The 19,668-nt window shown below is 65.5% G+C and overlaps 1 protein-coding gene across 1 annotated transcript; it reads right to left on the bottom strand.

Moving 5' to 3' along the window:
- Window positions 1–453: 453 nt before the first annotated feature.
- LTBP4 (latent transforming growth factor beta binding protein 4) lies at window positions 454–19,663 on the bottom strand (the record flags this gene model as incomplete). The annotated part of the gene is given in 27 exon segments (XM_068668617.1): window positions 454–856; window positions 2,430–2,573; window positions 2,671–3,054; window positions 4,198–4,350; window positions 5,440–5,589; window positions 7,084–7,212; window positions 7,697–7,762; window positions 8,598–8,921; window positions 9,001–9,129; window positions 9,798–9,929; window positions 10,952–11,083; window positions 11,168–11,290; window positions 11,943–12,068; window positions 12,151–12,276; window positions 12,349–12,468; window positions 13,193–13,318; window positions 13,397–13,522; window positions 14,129–14,306; window positions 14,309–15,190; window positions 15,251–15,429; window positions 15,504–15,650; window positions 15,861–16,025; window positions 16,478–16,600; window positions 16,698–16,766; window positions 16,871–16,973; window positions 18,703–18,950; window positions 19,489–19,663. Coding segments are annotated over 27 exon segments (5,034 nt in total), but the record flags the coding sequence as incomplete, so codon positions are not given.
- Window positions 19,664–19,668: the final 5 nt, after the last annotated feature.

Genomic DNA, 19,668 nt, shown 5'->3' with positions numbered 1-19,668 from the left:
AATAGGGGGGTTCCCGGTCCCATTGGGGGGTCACAGACCCATGGGGGGGGGGGGTCACAGCACCATTGGGGTGGGGATCCTGATCCCATTGGGGGGGGGTCCCCAAACCCATGGAGGGGTCTCAGACACATGGGGGGGTCCCAGACACATGGGGGGCTCCCAGTCCCATTGGGGGGGGGGGGCAGACACATTGAGGGGGGGGGCAGATACATGGGGGGGGTCCCAGTCCCACTGGGGGGGGTCCAAAACCCATGGAGGGGTCCCAGACACATTGGGGGGAGGTCCCAGTCCCACTGGGGTGGGGTCCCAAACCCATAGAGGGGTCCCAGTCCCAAGTAGGGGGGTCCAGACTCATGAGGGGGGGGTCCCATTTGGGGTCCCAGTCCCTGTGACACCACAGCCCCCCCCCCACCCGACCCTATTAGGATGAAAGAACTCCCCCCCCCCCCCAGCTCATTTTATAGAAAACCTTTATTCTGTAAAAATTGGGGGGGAAGTGAGGGGGGGCTCACATGGACGGGGGGGGAAGGGAGCGGGGGGCCGGGCACCCCCATGGGCACCCCCAGGAGCCCCCCCCCACCTCACCCCACAGCGGGCGGGGGGGGACGCCGGACGGTGCCCCCCAGTGTCTCTCCATCCCCCCCCCCCCCAGCTCCGATATATACAGACAATAAATACAGGGCCCCCCCCCCCGGGATGGGGAGGGGGGGGCTCAGGCCGGGGGGCGCGCGGGGACGCAGCGGGGGGGTCCCTGCGCCGGGACGGAGCCGGGGGGGCAGAGGCAGCGGAAGGAGCCGGGGGTGTTGAGGCAGCGCCCCCCCCCGGCACAGGGCGGCCTCCGAGCACTCGTCGAGGTCTGCGGGGAAAAGGGGGGGGGTCAGGGGGGGTCGGAGAGGGGGATTAAGGGGGGTTGGGGGGGATTTGGGGTGGGATTGGGGTGGGATTGGGGGGTTTTGGGGGGATTGGGGGAGATTGGGGGGGGAATGGGGTGGGATTTGGGGTGGGATTGGGGGGGGTTCGGGGGGATTGGGGTGGGATTGGGATTGGGGGGGATTGGGGTGGGATTGAGGGGGATTGGGATGGGATTGGGGTGAGATTTGGGGTGGGATTGGGATTGTGGGGGATTGGGGAGGGATTGGGGTGGGATTGGGATTGGGGGGGATTGGGGTGGGATTGAGGGGGATTGGGATGGGATTGGGATGGGATTGGGGTGGAATTGGGATTGTGTGGGTTTTGGGGTGGGATTGAGGGGGATGGGGATGGGATTGGGGTGGGATTTGGGGTGGGATTGGGATTGTGGGGGATTGGGGAGGGATTGGGGTGGGATTGGGATTGGGGGGGATTTGGGGGGGGATTGGGGTAGGATTGGGGAGGATTTGGGGGGGATTTGAGGGGGGATTGGGGTGGGATTGGGGTTGGATTGGGATTGGGTAGGATTTGGGGTGGGATTGGGGTTGGGATTGGATTTGGGGTTAGACTGGGGTGGGGAGGGGTTGCGGATGGGATTGAGGTGAGATTTGGGATGGGATTGGGGTGGGATTAGGATGGGTTTGTGTTGGGATGGGAAGGGATTTGGGGTGGGACTGAGATTGGTTGGGATTTGGGGCGGGATTGGGATTTAGTTGGGATTTGGGGTGGGATTGGGATTGGATTTGGGGTCGGACTGGGGTGGGAAGGGGTTGCAGATGGGATTGGGGGGGGTGGGGATGGGATTGGGGTGGGATTGGGATTGGGGGTATGGAATGGGCATGGGATCGGGATTTGGGGTAGGATTGGGGTAGGATTGGGGTAGGATTTGGGGTTGGATTAGGGTGGGATTGGGGGTTGGATTAAAGTGGGATTGGGGATGGGATGGGGTGGGATTTGGGCTGGGACTGGGGTTTGGGATGGGATGGGATTGGGATGGGAACAGGCTGGGATTATGCCGGGATCAGGCCGGGATTGTGCCGGGATCAGGCCGGAATCAGGCCGAGATTAGGCCAGGATTAGGCCAGGATCAGGCCGGGATCAGGCCGGGATTAGGCCTGGATTATGCCAGATTAGGCCGGGATTAGGCCGGGATTATGAAGGAATTAGGACGGGATCAGGCCGGGATTATTCCGGGATCAGGCCGGGATTAGGCCGGATTAGGCCGGGATTATGCCGGGACTAGGCCGGATTAGGCCGGGATTAGGCCGGATTAGGCCGGATTAGGCCGGGACAAGGCCGGATTAGGCCGGGATTAGGCCGTATTATGCCGGGATTATGCCGGGACTAGGCCGGATTAGGCCGGATTAGGCCGGGATTATGACGGGATTAGGCCGGGATTATGCCGGGACTAGGCCGGATTAGGCCGGGATTATGCCGGGATTATGCCGGGATCAGGCCGGGATTATGCCGGGACTAGGCCGGATTAGGACGGATTATGCCGGGATTAGGCCGTGTCTCACCCACGCAGGCCACGCGTGCCGCGTCCAGCCGGTAGCCGGGGTCGCAGGCGCAGGTGAAGCCCTGGGGCACCCGCACGCAGCGCCCGTGCTCGCAGCCGCTCAGCACCCCGCACAGCTCCGGCGGCAGCGCCTCGTCCCGGGGGTCTGCGGGGGGGGGTCCCCGTCAGCCCCCTCCCCATAAAAAAAAACAAAATCCCCCCCAAAACCCCTCAATCCCCCCCCCCCCCCCCCCCAAACTCACCGTCCTCGCTGGCTCGCCCCGGCCGCTCGGCCACGCCGTGGGGCTGGAAGAGCCACGGGGGGGGGTCCTGGGGGGCGCTGGGGGGGCTGCGGGGCCGGGAGGAGCGGGGGGGGCCCCGGCGGGACCCCTCGAAATCCTCCAAGTCCTCGTAGCGGGGGGGAGCGGCGTAAAGGGCGTCCCCGCGGGGGTCGTAGCCCCCCCCCAGCCCGTAGGGGTCGTAGTCGGCGCGCAGCCCCGGGGGGGGCAGGCGGGGGCCCGGACCCCCAAAGGGGAGGGGGCCGTAGGGCAGCCCATAGTAGGGGGGGTATTCGGGGCCGTATTCGTAGGGGGGGCCCAGCCCCGGGCCGGGGGGGCGCAGGACATTGCAGAGGAACTCGAAGTCATCTGGGGGGGGGGGGGGGGGGGGAGAAAAAAAAATGGGGGGGGGCAGGTTGTGGGGTGGGGTCCTAAAAATTGGGGATGCTAAGGGGGGGGGGTGTAAAGAGGTGGGGGGGGCACTGTTATATGGGGGGTGCCCAAGGGGTCTCCATTGGGGGGGGGCGTTGTGGGGTGGTGGGAGGGGTTCCCATTATTGGGGGGGGCAAAGGGGTCCCTGTTATGGGGGGGTCCAAGGGGTCCCAATCATTGGGGGGGGGGTGTCTAAGGGGGACCCACTCTTGGGGGTGCCCATGGGGTCCCCATTATGGGGGTCTGGGGGGGGGTCCCTATTGCTGGGGTAGGAGGGGGGCAGGGTGGGGGTCCCCCTGTGTGGGGTCTTGGGGACATGGGGACATGGGTATAGGGGATGGGGGGGTCGTGGGCATGGGAGGGGGCATGGGGACGTGGGCATGGGGGGGGGGACAGGGACATGGGGGGACATGGGGACACGGGGATGTGAGGCTATAGGGCCTTAGGGACATGGGGACATGGGGACAAGGGGACAAGGGGCCGTAGGGGACACGGGTGCATGGCAACATGAGGCTATGGGGCCACGTGGCTGTGGGGTCATAGGGATGTGGGGACACGGGGACACAGGGACAAGGGGACATGGGGACATGGGGACAAGGGGACACGGGGACAAGGGGACATGGGGACAAGGGGCCGTAGGGGACACGGGTGCATGGCAACATGAGGCTATGGGGCCACGTGGCTGTGGGGTCATAGGGATGTGGGGACACGGGGACATGGGGACACGGGGACATGGGGCCATGGCCATGGGGGTACGCAGGACCATTGGGATGCGAAGCTATGGGGCCACGTGGCTATGGGGCCATAGGGACATGGGGCCAGGGCGCCGTGGGGGACATGGGGACATCGGGGACACGGGGACACGGGGACAAGGGGACATGGGGACATGGGGACGTAGGGGACACGGGGACATGGGGACGTGGGGACACGGGGCCATGGCCATGGGGGGGACACAGGACCATTGGGATGCGAAGCTACCGGGCCACGTGGCTATGGGGCCATAGGGACATGGGGCCAGGGGGCCATGGGGGATATGGGGACATTGGGGACACGGGGCCATCGGGGACACGGCGGTGGCACCTGAGTGTCGCGCGGGGCACAGGGCGCAGTCCATGCCCCAGGCCTCGCCGTAGAGGCAGCAGCACTCGGTGTAGGTCGCCTGCCGGTCCAGCCGCGGGCGCCCGCACACCAGGTCGGGGCCGACCTCCTGCCAGCACACGGCCGGGTCCTCCTCTGGGGACGGGGGGACACGGGGACACGGTGACGGGGGGCGTGGGGAGGCGGGGAGGCGGTGGGGGATATGGGGACATGGGGATGTGGGGCGTGGGGCATGGGGATATGGGACACAGGGACATGGGGACATGGTAATGTGGGGACAGGGGGACGTGGAGACATGGGGAGGTGGCGTGGGACGTGGGGAGGCAACGGGGGACATGGGGACACAGGGACATGGGGACATGGAGACACGGGGACATGGGGACGTGGGACATGGGGACATGGGGATGTGAGATGCGGGGACATGGGGACATGGGGAGGTGACGTGGGATGTGGGGAGACAACAGGGGACACTGGGATAAAGGGACGTGGGACATGGGGACGTGGGGTATGGGGACACGGGGACACAGGGATACAGGGACATGGGGACATGGGACATGGGGATATGGTCACGGGGGGTGTGGGGACACGGAGAGGCAGCGTGAGACGTGGGGAGGCAACGGGGGACATGGGGACAGCGGGACACGGGGACGTGGGGATATGGGACACAGGGACATGTGGACACAGTGACATGGGGACATGGGGACACGGGGACGTGGGGATATGGGGACACGGGGACACGGGGACATGGGGACACGGGGACATGGGGACACGGGGAGATGGGGACATGGGGACACGGGGACATGGGGACACAGTGAGGTGGGGACATGGGGAGGTGATGTGGGATGTGGGGAGACAACGGGGGACACTGGGATGAAGGGATGTGGGACATGGGGACATGGGGACACAGGGATATGGTGACGTGGGACAGGGGGATGTGGGACAAGGGGAGGCGACGTGGGACATGGGGACACAGGGACACGGGGATTTGGGGACATGGGGGATACAGCGCCATGGGGGTATGGGGACACAGGACGTGGGGACACGGTGACGTGGGACATCAGGATGTGGGACATGGGGACACGGGGGGGGCATCAGGGGACAGTGCCGGGACACGGGGATGGGGGGCCACGGGGACATAGGGCAGGGATATGGGGACACGTGGGGACAGGGCGACACGGGGGGGTGACGGTGACACGGGGGGGGGATGACAGGGGGTGGCCTCACCCATGGCGCGGGTGTCGTTGGTGACGCAGCGGCGCTGGGAGCCGTCCAGCACCAGGGGGGGGGCGCAGGAGCAGAAGTAGGAGCCCACCGTGTTGATGCAGCGGCCCCCGATGCACGGCTCCGCGTCCTCGTCCTGGCACTCGTCGTTATCTGGGGGGGGGGGGGGCGGTGGTGGTCGGCAAAGGGGTGGGGGGCACGGGGGGGGGGGCTGGAAGGGGGCTCGGGGGGCTGGAAGGGTGCTCGGGGGGCTGAGGGCAGGGTGCTTGGGGTGCGAGTAGGGTGCTCGGGGTGCAGACAGGGTGCAGGCAGGGTGCTGAGGGTGCAGGGAGGGTGCACTCAGGGCACAAGTTGGGTGCTCAGGGTGCAGGTAGGGCACGCTCAGGGTGCTCAGGGTGCTGGCTGGGTGCTGGAAGGGTGTGGGCAGGGTGCTCAGGGTGTGAGCTGGGTGCAGGCAGGGTGCTCAGGGTGCTCAGGGTGCTGGCAGGGTGCAAGTAGGGTGCTCAGGGTGCTCAGGGTGTGGGCAGGGTGCTCAGGGTGCTGTCTGGGTGCAGGTAGGGTGCTCAGGGTGCAGGCTGGGTGCTGGAAGGGTGTGGGCAGGGTGCAGTCAGGGTGCTCAGGGTGCTGGCTGGGTGCTCAGGGTGTGGGCAGGGTGCTCAGGGTGTGAGCAGGGTGCAAGTAGGGTGCTCAGGGTGCAGCCAGGGTACACTCAGGGCACAGTTAGGGTGCTCAGGGTGCAGGCAGGGTACACTCAGGGCACAGTTAGGGTGCTCAGGGTGCAGGCAGGGTGCTCAGGGTGCTCAGGATGCAAGTTGGGTGCTCAGGGTGCTGGCTGGGTGCAGGCAGGGTGCTCAGGGTGCAGGTAAGGTGCTGGCAGGGCACAAGTTGGGTGCTCAGGGTGCAAAGAGGGTGCTCAAGGTGCAGCCAGGGTGCTCTTAGGGTGCTTTCTGGGTACAGGTTGTGTGCTCAGGGTGCAGGTAGGGAGCTCAGCGTGCTGGCTGGGTGCTCAGGGTGCTCTCAGGGTGCAAGTAGGGTGCAGGCAGGGTGCTTAGGGCGCACTTGGCACAATTAGGGTGCTCAGGGTGCAGGCAGGGTGCTCAGGGTGCAGGCAGGGTGCACTCAGAGCACAATTAGGGTACCCAGGGTGCAGGTAGGGCACGCTCAGGGTGCTCAGGGTGCTGGCTGGGTGCAGGCAGGGTGCTCAGGGTGCAGGTAGGGTGCTGGCAGGGCACAAGTTGGGTGCTCAGGGTGCTCAGGGTGTGGGCAGGGTGCTCAGGGTGTGGGCAGGGTGTGAGCAGGGTGCTTGGGGTGCTGGCAGGGTACAGGTAGCATGCTCAGGGTGCAGCCAGGGTGCAAGTAGGGTGCTCAGGGTGCAGCCAGGGTGCACTCAGGGCACAATTAGGGTGCTGAGGGTGCAGTCAGGGTGCTCAGGGTGCAGGTAGGGCGCACTCAGGGTGCAGTCAGGGCACAAGTCGGGTGCTCAGGGTGCAAAGAGGGTGCTCAGGGTGCACTCAGGGCACAATTAGGGTGCTCAGGGTGCTCAGGGTGCAGGCAGGGTGCACCCAGGGCACAATTAGGGTGCTGAGGTCAGGGTGCTGGGGGTGCTGGGGGGGTGCTGGGGGGGTGCTGGGGGTGCTGGGTGCTCACCCACGCACTGCAGGTGCTCCTGCTCGTAGTAGTAGCCGCTGGGGCAGTAGCAGCTGAAGCCGGGGGCGGCGTTGATGCAGACCCCCCCCCGGCACAGCTGCGGTGCGAACACCCGGCACTCGTCCACATCTGGGGGGTAAGGGGGTAAGGGGGGGGGCGACGTCAGGGGGAGGGTCCTCGGAATTGGGGGGGGCACCCCCGAAACGGGGGAGCCCCTATATAGGAGGGGAACCCCAAAATAGGGGGGGTATTGCCCCAAAATAGGCGGGATGCACCCAAAAGGGGAGGGGCGTAACCCCACAAAATAGGGGGGGCATCCCCAAATTGAGGGGGCACCCTGAAAAATGGGGACATCCCCAAAATGGGAGGGGTGAGTCCCCCAAATGGGGGCCATTCCCAAATTAGGGGGGGTGAGTCCCCAAAACAGGGGGCATCCCATAAATGGGGGAGCCCCAAAACAGGGGTGGCATCCCCAAAATGGGGGGGCATCCCCAACATTGGGGAACCGCTAAATACAGGGGGGAGCCCCTGAGTAGGGGGGGGAGTCCCTAAACGGAGGGAGCCCCAAATGGGGGTTGCCCCATCGCTGTGCCCCCCCCGCGGCCGCACTGACCTGCTGCTGAGCCCTGGGGCCCCGTGGTCTGGCCGGTCCCGTGGGGGCAGAGGGCTCGGTGCTCGGCTTGGGGGGGGGGGACAGAGGTGTCACCCCCCCTGCACCTTGGCACCATCCTGACCCCATCCCCAGCTCATCCCTGTCCCCATCCACACCCCGATCCCAATCCCATCCCATCCCAGTCCTAATCCCTGGCAATACCCACCCCAATCCCAATCCCTTTACAATCCCATCCCCATCCCCATCCCAAATCCCATCACCACCCCAAACCCATCCCAATCCCTTCCCACCCCAATCCCAGTCCCATCCTCATCCCATCCCCATCCCATCCCCATTCCATCCCAGTCCCAATCCCAATCTATCTCAATCCCATCACCAACCCCATCCCAATTCCATCTCCACCCCCCCAATCCTATCCCAATCCCATCCCAATCCTAATCCTATCTCCATCCCAATCCCATCCCATCCCAGTCCCAATTGCAACTCCAATCCCATCACCATCCCATCCCATCCCAAATCGCATCCCATCCCACTCCACTCCAATCCCAATCCCATCCCTTCCCATCCCAGTCCCAATCCCCATCCCCATCCCCATCCCCATCCCCATCCTCATCCCCATCCCCATCCCCAATCCCATCCCCAATCCCAATCCCAATCCCCCATCCCCAATCCCATCCCCAATCCCATCCCCATCCCCAATCCCATCCCCAATCCCCATCCCCATCCCCATCCCCATCCCCAATCCCATCCCCATCCCCATCCCCATCTCCAACCCCAATCCCATCCCCACCCCCATCCCCAATCCCAATCCCCATCCCCAATCCCACTCCCACCCCAATCCCTTCCCACCCCACGCCATCCCCAATCCCCTCCCCCCCCCATAGCGTCCCCATGTCCCCACCGGTTCCAGGCGTGGGGCATGGCCTCGGGGGGGGGCAGCGGACCCCCCAGGCGCCCCCCACGCTGCAGCAGCACTGCTGCCGGCTGACGTTGGGCGCCAGCACCCCGCAGGCGGGGCTGAAGCACGCCGCCAAGCCCGGGGGGGCTTCCACGGCTCCGGGGGGGGCCGGAGGAGTGGGGTCGCTGGGGAGGGGTCCCCCGCACGTCCCCGTCACCGGATCGAACTCGTGCCCCCCGTCGGGGCAGAGGCAGAGGAAGGAGCCGTCCACGTTCTCGCAGCGCGCCGCCCCGCACACCCCCGGCAGCGTCGCGCACTCGTCCACGTCTGGGGGGGAAACACGAAGGGGGGGGGGCTCAGTGTCACTCTGGGTGTCCCCCCCCTGCTGTCCCCGCTGTCCCCGTACCCTGGCAGTGGTGGCCGTGCCGGGCGGCCTCGTAGCCCTGGTGGCAGGCGCACTGGAAGGAGCCGGGGAGGTTGTGGCAGGCGGCGTGGGGGCCGCAGCGGGACCCCCCCTCGGCGCACTCGTCCTCGTCTGCAAGCGGGGAGGTGACGTTTTTTTGGGGGGAGGGGGCGGTGGGGACATTGGGGGGGGGAGCGTGGAGCCGTCCCCCAAAAGCTCAGCCCCATGGGGGGGTCCCCACTGTCCCCCGATGGTCCCTGCTCTCCGTCTCCATCCTGACCCCATGGAGAAGCCCCCCTGCACCTCGACCCCATTGGCTTGTCCCCAGTGGCCCCATTGGGTTGTCCCCAATGTCCCCCATCGTTTTGTCCCCATTATCTCCCGTGGTGTTGTCCCTGATGTCCCCTGCTGCCCATCCCCATCCTGACCCCATAGAGAAGTCCCCCTGCACCTCGACCCCATTGGCTTGTCCCCAGCATCCCCGTTGTTTTTTCCATGTCCCCCATAGCTTTGTCCCTATTGTGCCCCATTGGCTTGTCCCTGATGTCCCCCATGCCATGGCCCCTGCTGTCCGTCCCCCTCCTAACCCCATGGAGAAATCCCCCTGCCCCTAAACCCCATAGTGGTGTCCCCGCTGTCCCCTAGGGCAGGGTCCCCTCAGCCTCTCCATACCCCCATCCCCATCCCCGTGCCCCAGTCCCTGTCCCCATGGCCCCATCCCCGTCCCCATGGCCCTGTCCCCATCCCCATGGCCCCATCCCCGTCCCCATGGCCCTGTCCCCGTCCCCATGGCCCCGTACCCTCGCAGCCCCCGCCGTCCCGGGGCCGGTACCCGGGCTGGCAGGGGGGCACGCAGCGGTAGGATCCGGGCAGGTTCTCGCAGCGCTCGGCCCCACACAACTCGGCCCCGTGCTCCTGGCACTCGTCCACATCTGCGGGGACACCGGGGGGACCCCCAGCATGGGGGGGGGACAAGGTGGGGTGGGGGGTGATGGGGACCACGGCCCCGGGCAGGATGAGCCCCGTGCGCATCACAGCCCTGTGTGCGGGTTCCCATCCCTGTCCCAGTCCCCATCCTCGTCCCGTTCTGGTCCCTGGACCTGTCTCCATTCCCATCCCATCCCCAACCCCATCCCAATCTCACCCTAATCCCATCCCAATCCCATCCCAATCCCACCCCCTATTTTCATCCATTATTGGTCTCCATCTCCTTCCCCATCCCAATCCTGTTCCAATCCCACCCCCATCCCCATTCCAAACCCATTCCATCCCCATCCCAGTCCCAGTCCCAGTCCCAGTCCCAGTCCCAGTCCCAGTCTCAGTCCCAGTCCCAGTCTCAGTCCCAGTTCCAGTCCCAGTCCCTATTTTCATCCATTATTAGTCTCCATTTCCATCCCCACCCCAATCCCATCCCCATCCCATCCCATCCCATCCCATCCCATCCCAACCCATCCCATCCCCACCCCAATCCCCTCCCATCCCCCTCCCATCCCCATCCCAATCTCACCCCAATCCCATCCCCTCCCATCCCCACCCCAATCCCCTCCCATCCCCATCCCATCCCCATCCCAATCCCATCCCCATCCCCATCCCATCCCCTCCCATTCCCATCCCAGTCCCAGTCCCAGTCCCAGTCCCAGTCCCAGTCCCAGTCCCAGTCCCTATTTTCATCCATTATTAGTCTCCATTTCCATCCCCACCCCAATCCCATCCCATCCCAATCCCAATCCCCTCCCATCCCCACCCCAATCCCATCCCCTCCCATCCCCATCCCAATCCCAGTCCCTAAACCCATCCACTATTGGTCTCTATCTCCATCCCCACCCCAATCCCAACCCCAACCCCAACCCCAACCCCAATCCCAATCCCAATCCCAACCCCAACCCCAACCCCAACCCCAATCCCAATCCCAATCCCAATCCCAATCCCAATCCCAATCCCAATCCCCGCTCACCCTCACACCCCCCGCCGTCCCGGGGCCGGTAGCCGTGCTGGCAGGCGGGCACGCAGCGGTAGGATCCGGGCAAGTTCTCGCAGCGCTCGGCCCCACACAACTCGGCCCCGTGCTCCTGGCACTCGTCCACATCTGCGGGGACAGGGCCACCCTCGCCACCAGCCCCAGGGTGGGGGGCACCCAAAATCCCCCCCCTCCAACCCCCCAGCCCCTCACCGTGGCACTGGGCCCGCTCAGCGTCGGTGCGGAAGCCGGCGGGGCAGTGGCACTCGAAGGCGCCGTCGGTGTTGGCGCAGCGGCCGCCCCGGCACACGTCCCCGCGCTGGCACTCGTCCACGTCTGGGGGGGCACACGGGGTGAGGACGGGGGGGACATGGGCACGGGGTGGACGTGGGTACGGGGGGGGACACGGGGACAGGGGGGATACGGGGAAAGAGGGGGACACAAGGGGCTGGTGGCACCCCGTGGTACCCAGATGCGTGGGTGGGTGATGGAGGGGTAGGGTGGGATGGGATGGGACTGGGGTGGGATTGGGATGGAATTGGGATTGGGATGGGATTGGGGTGGGATTGGGATTGGGGTGGAAAAGGGATGGGATGGGATTGGGGTGGGATTGGGATTGGGGTGGAAAAAGGGTAGGATGGGGATGGGATTGGGATGGGGATGGGGACTGGGGTGGGAATGGGGTTGGGATGGAGACAGAGATGGGATGGGGGTTGGGATTGGGGTGGGATGGGATGGGGACAGGGAGAGACATTGGGATGGGATAGGATGGGGATGGGATTGGGATGGGGATAGGATTGGGATTGGATGGGGACATGGATAGGCACGGGGATGGGATTGAGTAGATTAACTGGGACTAAAAAACTGCAACTGGAATAGAAACCACAATGAGAATGGGGACTGCAATGGGACCGGGATGGGTATGGGGATGGGGACAGGGACAGGGACAGGGACAGGGACAGGCACCGGGACCATGCCGGGCTCTGACCAACGCATGCGGTGCCCTCGGGGGTGCTGGCATAGCCCTGGGCGCAGAGGCAGCTGTAGGAGCCCTCGGTGTTGAGGCACTCGCCGTGGGGGAAGCAGAAGTCGCCCTCCAGGCACTCGTTGACATCTGTGGGCAGATGGGGGCCGTGGGGGGGCCGTCGGGTGTGGGGGGGACACGGCACCATCCCCATGCCGCCCCCACCACTCACCCGCACATGGCGCGCCGCCGGCGCCCACCCGGTATCCGCGCCGGCACTGGCAGTGGAAGGAGCCCTCGGTGTTACTGCAGCGGCCGTGGGGACCGCAGGGCGAGCCCGTGGCGCACTCGTCCACGTCTAGGGGGTGGCACAATTAAGGGTGGGCCCCCCCCTCGGGGGGACAGGGGGGACGTGGGGGGACGCGGGTACCTGCGCAGCGCCCGTGGCGCAGCTCGAAGCCGTCGCGGCACGGCCGGCACTGGAAGGAGCCCGGCGTGTTGGCGCACTCCTGGCCGGGGCAGGCCAGGTGGTTCTCGCACTCGTCGATGTCTGCGCGGCACGGAGAGGGGGCAGCGGTGGTGGCACCGCGGGGAGGGCGTGGGTGATGGCACCACGGATGGGGACACCACGGATGGGGACACCACAGATGGGGACGCCGTGGATGGGGACACCACGGATGGGGAGGTTATGGATGGGTTCACCATGGATGGGGACACCATGGATGGGGACACCACGCATGGGGACACCACGCATGGGGACACCACAGATGGGGACACCACGCATGGGGACACCACGGATGGGGACACCACGCATGGGGACACCACGGATGGGGACGCCACGGATGAGGACACCGTGGATGGGGACACCACGTATTGGGAGGTTATGGATGGGTTCACCATGGATGGGGACACCATGGATGGGGACACCACGGATGGGGACACCACGCATGGGGACACCACGTATTGGGAGGTTATGGATGGGTTCACCATGGATGTTTAACCCCGTGGCTGGCAACACTATGGCATGGTGACCCCATGGCTGCTGACCCCATAGATGTTGAGTTCTTGGATGGTGGCGTTATGGCACGGTGACCCCATGGATGGTGACCCCATGGGTGGTGACCCCATGAACGATGACCCCATGGGTGTTGAACACGCAGATGGTGTCCCCATACCCTTGGTGTCCCCATACCCTTGGTGTCCCCACACCCCGGTGTCCCCACACCCAGTGTCCCCACAGCCCGGTGTCCCCACACCCCGGTGTCCCCGCTCACCCTGGCACTGTCCCGTGGGCGTGCTGGCCTGGTAGCCGGCCGGGCAGACGCAGCGGTAGCCACCGGGCAAGTTCTCGCAGCGGCTCTGGGCGCAGGGCGAGGGGCTCTGGGCGCATTCATCCACATCTACGGGGACACGGCCACCTCAGCCCCATCCCCGTTGTCCCCATTGTCCCCCTCTGTCCCCCCCCCGTCCCTGCTGACCTTGGCAGTCGGTGCCGCCGGGGCCGGGCCGGTAGCCGGGGCCGCAGACGCAGCGGAAGCTCCCCACCGTGTTCTCGCAGCGGCCGGGGGTGCAGGGCCGGGGGCTGCGCCGGCACTCGTCCACGTCTGGGCAGGCGGGGGGACGGACGGCAATGGGGACAGACGGACGGACAGGAGCGGGGACGGATGGAGAGGTGGGTGGGAGGGAAGGGGGAGAGGGGAGTGGGGAGGTGGGTGCGCGGGGAAATGGGGGCAGGGGGAAATGGGGGCACGGGGAGGTGGGGGCATGGAGAGATGGGTGGGTGCGTGGGGAAACGTGTGCATGGGGAAATGGGGGCAGGGGGAAATTGGGGCTTGGAGAGGTGGGGGCACGGGGAGGTGGGTGCACAAGGAAGTGGATAGATGGGGAAATGGGTGCACGGAGAAATGGGTGGGTACATGAGGAGGTGGGTGCATGGGGAAATAGGTGGTTGCATGGGGAGGTGGGCGCATGGGGAAATGGGTGCAGAAGGAAATGGGTGCGTGAGGAAATGGGTGCGTGAGGAAATGGGTGGCTGCACGGGGAAATAGGTGCACGGGGAAACGGGTGAGTGCATGGGGAGGTGGGTGCATGGGGAAACAGGTGCACAGGGAGGTGGGTGCACAGGGAAATGGGCGCACGGGGAAATGAGTGCAGGGGGAGGTGGGTGCACGGGGACATGGGTGCCCAGGGAGGGGCCGGGCGCCGCTCACCGATGCAGTGGGTGCCCTGGGTGCTGAGCCAGAAGCCGGGGTGGCACAGGCAGGTGTAGCCGCCCTGGCGCGGGACGCAGCGCCCGGGGCCGCAGATCCGCGGGTTCCGCTCGCACACGCTGCCGGTGGCCTGCAAGCGGGCACACGTGAGTAACACACGTGTGTGCAAACGGGCAGGCGTGCAGCTGTGCACACCTGTGCAAACATGCACGCATGCACACTGTGCACGTGTGTGCAATCAAGCATGCATGCAACTGTGGACATGTGTGCAAATAGGCATACAGGACACATGCACACGTGTAGGCGTGTGTAAGTAGGCATTGTGCACACGTGTGTAAGCAGGCATGCATGTAGCCGTGCACACATGTGCAAATAGTCATGCATGCAAACCGTGCACACGTGCACAATATATTTAGCTGTGCATGCATGAGATGCACACGTGCTACTGCAGCTGCATGCAGCTGGGCAAGCCTGCAATGGTGTGCACACGTGTAACACGCACGTGTGTAACTGTGCACGCCTATAACTGTGCACAAATGAGACTGAATAAATGCAAATTGCACACATAACTGCTTGCACATGTAACTGAGCACACGTGCACATGCAACTGCACACATGCAGCCATGCAAGCATGCAACCATACACAAGTGCACGGCCACATGCACACACGTGTGACCTTGCACGCCTGTGCTGAGATGTGTATGTGCAACGGCGCAGAGCGTAACCACACGTGCAAAAAATAAAATAAAATGCACGCATGCAGCTGTACACAGTGCAACCCCGTGCACATCTGCAACCATGCATGCGTGCAACGGTGCGCACACGCGTGCAGCCGTGCACAAGTGCCCCAGCCCTACCTGGTGCCGGACCCTCCGGGCCGGGTGGCGTGGGGAGGGGTCCCAGCAGCCCCAGGGTGGGTCGAGGCACGATGACAACCTCGGGGGCTGGTGGTGGCACCTCGGGGATGCGCGGTGGCACCTCGGGGACGCGTTGTGGCACCTCGGGGACGTCTGGTGGCACCTCGGGGACACGTTGTGGCGCCTCAGGGACCCGCTGTGGAACCTTGGGGACATGTGGCACCTCAGGGACATGCGGTGGTGCCTCAGGGACACGTGGTGGCACATCAGGGACATGTGGTGACACCTCGGGGACACGTGGTGGTACCTCGGGGATGCGTTGTGGCACCTCGGGGACACGCGGTGGCACGTGTGGGACGCGTGGTGGCACCTCGGGGACGCGTTGTGGCACCTCGGGGACAGGCGGTGACCTGCTGGGGGGCGGCCGACCAGGGCGCCAGCGAGCTGTGGGGCAGAGCAATGGGGTGAGGGGGGGGTCCTGGCAGCTGGGGGGGGTGGGGGGGGGACAAGGGGCTCACGGGCGGCGGTCCCAGCTGGGGAGGGGACACGGGGACGCCCCAGGGGGACACGGGGCAGGTCCTGGCCCAGGTAGCGGGTGTTGTAGCGCAGGTCGGAGGCCGAGTAGTGGTAGCCGGGGCCGGCGGGGCAGATCTCCTTGAACCCCTCTGCAATTGAAGGGGGGGGAGGGGGTGTCAAAATGGACCCCCCCCCAAAAAAAATTACCCCCCTCCCCCAAAAAACCCCCCCTCCAAAGGGTGAGCCCGTGGCTTTGGGTGCAAATCCCATGAAACGGAGGCTCCCCAAAGGGTTTCTTTTTTTTTGGGGGGGGGTCCGCCCTAAAGGTTTTTTTTTGGGGGGGTCCCGGGGGGGCTCACCGGAGCCGAAGGGGGGGCAGCGCTGGCACGCCGGCCCCCAGGCCTTGCCCACGCGGCTGCAGCAGCAGATCTGGCGGGTGATGTTGCGCAGGGTGGGCAGCGCGCAGCGCCCCTCCCGCAGCACCCGGTAACACGGCCCCCGCGCCTCCGAGATCACCTGGTGGGCTGGGGGGGGGGGGGCGGGGGGGTGGTACCGGTCACCCTAATCCCAATCCTAATCCCAGTCCCAGTCCCATTTCAGACCCCCCCCCATCCCCATCCCATCCCCATCCCCTCCCAATCCCAACTCCAACTCCAGTCCCAATCCCAACCCCTACTCCCTCCTCACCCCATCCCTATCCCAGCCACAATCCCAATCCCAATCCCAACCCTAATCCCAATTCCAACCCCAATCCCAATCCCTACCACAATTCCAGGCCCTGCCCCGACCTCAACCCCAACCCCAATTCCAATCCCAATCCCAGCCCCAGCCCCTGCCCCAACCCCAATCCCAACCCCAATTCCAATCCCAATCCCAACCCCAATCCCACCCCCAACCCCATCCCGATCCCAATCCCAATCCCAATCCCAATCCCATCCCGATCCCACCCCCAATCCCATCCCGATCCCGATCCCACAGATGCAGCTGCTCCGGGACGAGTCCAGGATGAAGCCCTCGTGGCAGAGGCAGGCGAAGCTGCCCCGGGTGTTGGTGCAGAGCCCGTTCTGGCAGAACCCCCCCTCCTGGCACTCATCCACATCTGGGGGGGGGGGGGACACACACAGGGTGGGGGTCAGCACCCCAAACCCCCCCCATCCCCTTTTAACCCCCCCAAAAATAAATCTCCCCAAACTCACCCACGCAGGAGCCATTGGCGCGGCGGAAACCTTTGGGGCAGGGGTGCTGCCCCACGGCGGGGGGGTTTGCTGCAAATGGGGGAGGGGGGGACGGGGGGACAAAGTGAGCCCCCCCCCCACACCGCAGAACCCCCCCCAACCCCATAACCCCCCAAAAAAACCCGCTGCCTTACGGGGGTCGGCGTCGCAGGGCTGGCACTCGTGCACCCCCCAGGCCACGCCGGCCCCCCGGCAGCAGACGTCCTGGGTGCGCAGACCGGGCAGGGGCGAGCTGCACTGCACGGGGCGGGGGGGTCGGGGGGCGCCGGGACCCCCCCCGCGTCTCCATGTCCCCCCCCAGGTCCCCATGTCCCCACCTGGATCCCCAGGTCCCCCTCCGTGTCCCCACCACGTCCCCAGCCCCACATCCTCGGTCACCTCCCCGTGCTCACGGTGCCATCCCCATGTCCCCACCCCAATGTCCCCATCCCCATGTCCCCATCCCCATCCCAATGTCCCCATCCCCATCCCAATGTCCCCACCCCAATGTCCCCACCCCAATGTCCCCATCCCCATGTCCCCATCCCCATCCCAATGTCCCCATCCCCATCCCAATGTCCCCACCCCAATGTCCCCATCCCAATGTCCCCATCCCCATCCCAATGTCCCCACCCCAATGTCCCCATCCCCATGTCCCCATCCCCATCCCAATGTCCCCACCCCAATGTCCCCACCCCAATGTCCCCATCCCCATCCCAATGTCCCCACCCCAATGTCCCCACCCCAATGTCCCTGTCCCCATGTCCCCATCCCCATCCCCATGTCCCCATCCCAATGTCCCCATCCCCATCCCAATGTCCCCATCCCTGTCCCCATGTCCCCATCCCCGCCCCCAAGTCCCCATCCCCATCCCCATATCCCCCTCCTGTCCCCAACGTCCCCATGTCCCCATCTCCCCCTCATGTCCCTTCTGTCCCTGAGTCCCCCTGCTGTCCCCATGTCCCCACATCCCCTCACCCTCATGCCCTGCAACATGCGGAAGCAGTGTCCCCATGTCCCCATCACTGTCCCCAATGTCCCCAATGTCCCCAGTGTCCCCATGTCCCCAATGTCCCCATGTCTCCCTGCTGTCCCTACTGTTCCCAATGTCCCGCTGCTGTCCCCAACGTCCCCAACATCCCCAGTGTCCCCAACATCCCCAGTGTCCCCATGTCCCCCTGCTATCCCCATGTCCCCAATATCCCCAACGTCCCCCAATGTCCCCCAATGCCCTCAACACCCCCAATGTCCCCAACATTCCCCACTTCCCCGATGTCCCCAATGTCCCCAAATGTCCTCAACACCACCAAGGCCCCCAATATCCCCAGTGTCCCCATGTCTCCACATCCCCAATGTCCCCAAGTCCCTCAGTGTCCCCATGTCCCCAATGTCCCCAAGTCCCCCTGCTGTCCCCGATGTCCCCAATGTCCCCAGCATCCCCAATGTCCCAATGTCCCCATCCCTCTCCCCAATGTCCCCATGTCCACAACGTCCCCAAGTCCCCCAATGTCCCCAAGTCCCCCTGCTGTCCCTGATGTCCCCAATGTCCCCAACATCCCCAATGCCCCCAACGTCCCAATGTCCCCCTGCTGTCCCCAATGTCCCCAACATCCCCAATGTCCTCAGTGTCCCAATGTCCCCATTCCTCTCCCCAACGTCCCCATGTCCCCAAGTCCCCCAGTGTCCCCAATGTCCCCATGTCCCCATGTCCGCAACATCCCCAAGTCCCCCAATGTCCCCAAGTCCCCCTGCTGTCCCTGATGTCCCCAGTGTCCCCAACATCCCCAATGCCCCCAACGTCCCAATGTCCCCCTGCTGTCCCCAATGTCCCCAACATCCCCAATGTCCTCAGTGTCCCAATGTCCCCATCCCTCTCCCCAACGTCCCCATGTCCCCAAGTCCCCCAGTGTCCCCGTGTCCCCATGTCCCCCTGCTGTCCCCAACATCCCCATGTCCCCATGTCCCCAGTGTCCCCGTGTCCCCTCACCTCCGCGCCCCGCACGGTGCGGAAGCAGTATCCAAAGCCGGCGGTGGGGCCGAAGCCGGGACCCTCCCCGGGCAGGGGGGGGCTGCTCTGAGCCAGCACCCGGGGGGGGGGCTCCGGGGGGGGGTTCCTGGCCCCTTCGTCCCCCCCGTCCCCGTCCCCGTCCCCGTCCCGCACCCGCTCCACCTGGTGGATGGTGACCGACGCCTCGGGGGGGTGGCGCACGTGGACGCTCACCATGGACGTCACGCCTGGGGGGGGGGACAATTTGGGGGGGGGGGCAATTTGGGGGGGGGGCAATTTGGGGGGGGCAGTTGGGGAGGGGGATTTGGGGGGGGGAAATTGGAGGGGGGAGAAGATGAGGGGGGCAAAGTTGGGGGGGAGAAAATTAGGGGGGGGAAACGGGGGGCAGATTTTGGGGGGACAAAATTGGGGGGGACAAATTGGGGGGGGTAAAATTAGGGGGGACAAAGTTAGGGGGATAATTGGGGAGGACAATTTGGGGGGGACAAATTTTGGGGGGGCGAAATGAGGGGGACAAAATTAGGGGGGACAGTTTGGGGGGGCAATTGGGGGGGGGACAATTCGAGGGGGGAGAATTGGGGGGGACAATTTGGGGGGGCAAAACGAGGGGGGGCAGTTTGGGGATGCCGAAATTCGTGGACAATTTGAGGGAGGGGGGGACAATTGAGGGGGGGGGGCAATCAGGATGGGGACAACTGGGGGGGGTGACAACGGGGGGGGGTGACAACACGGGGGGGGATTTTTTGGGCCCCCCCCCCCCCTCACCGTCCTGCTCCTCCCGGTAGTTGGCGATGGGCAGGGTGTAGACGGAGCGGGTGAGGGGCTGCGGCCCCCCCGGGGGGGGGTCTCGGGGGGGTCCGGCGGTGGGGGGGGGCGCGGGCAGCTGGCAGAATTTGCCGGCGAAGCCGGGGGGGCACAGGCAGGCGTCCGGCCGCGCGCAGACCC

Source organism: Anas acuta, unplaced genomic scaffold (genome assembly GCF_963932015.1).
Source record: "Anas acuta unplaced genomic scaffold, bAnaAcu1.1 SCAFFOLD_285, whole genome shotgun sequence".
NCBI lineage: Eukaryota > Metazoa > Chordata > Aves > Anseriformes > Anatidae > Anas > Anas acuta.
Note: the sequence above shows the minus strand (reverse complement) of the source record. Positions and strands in the feature narration are given on the sequence as shown.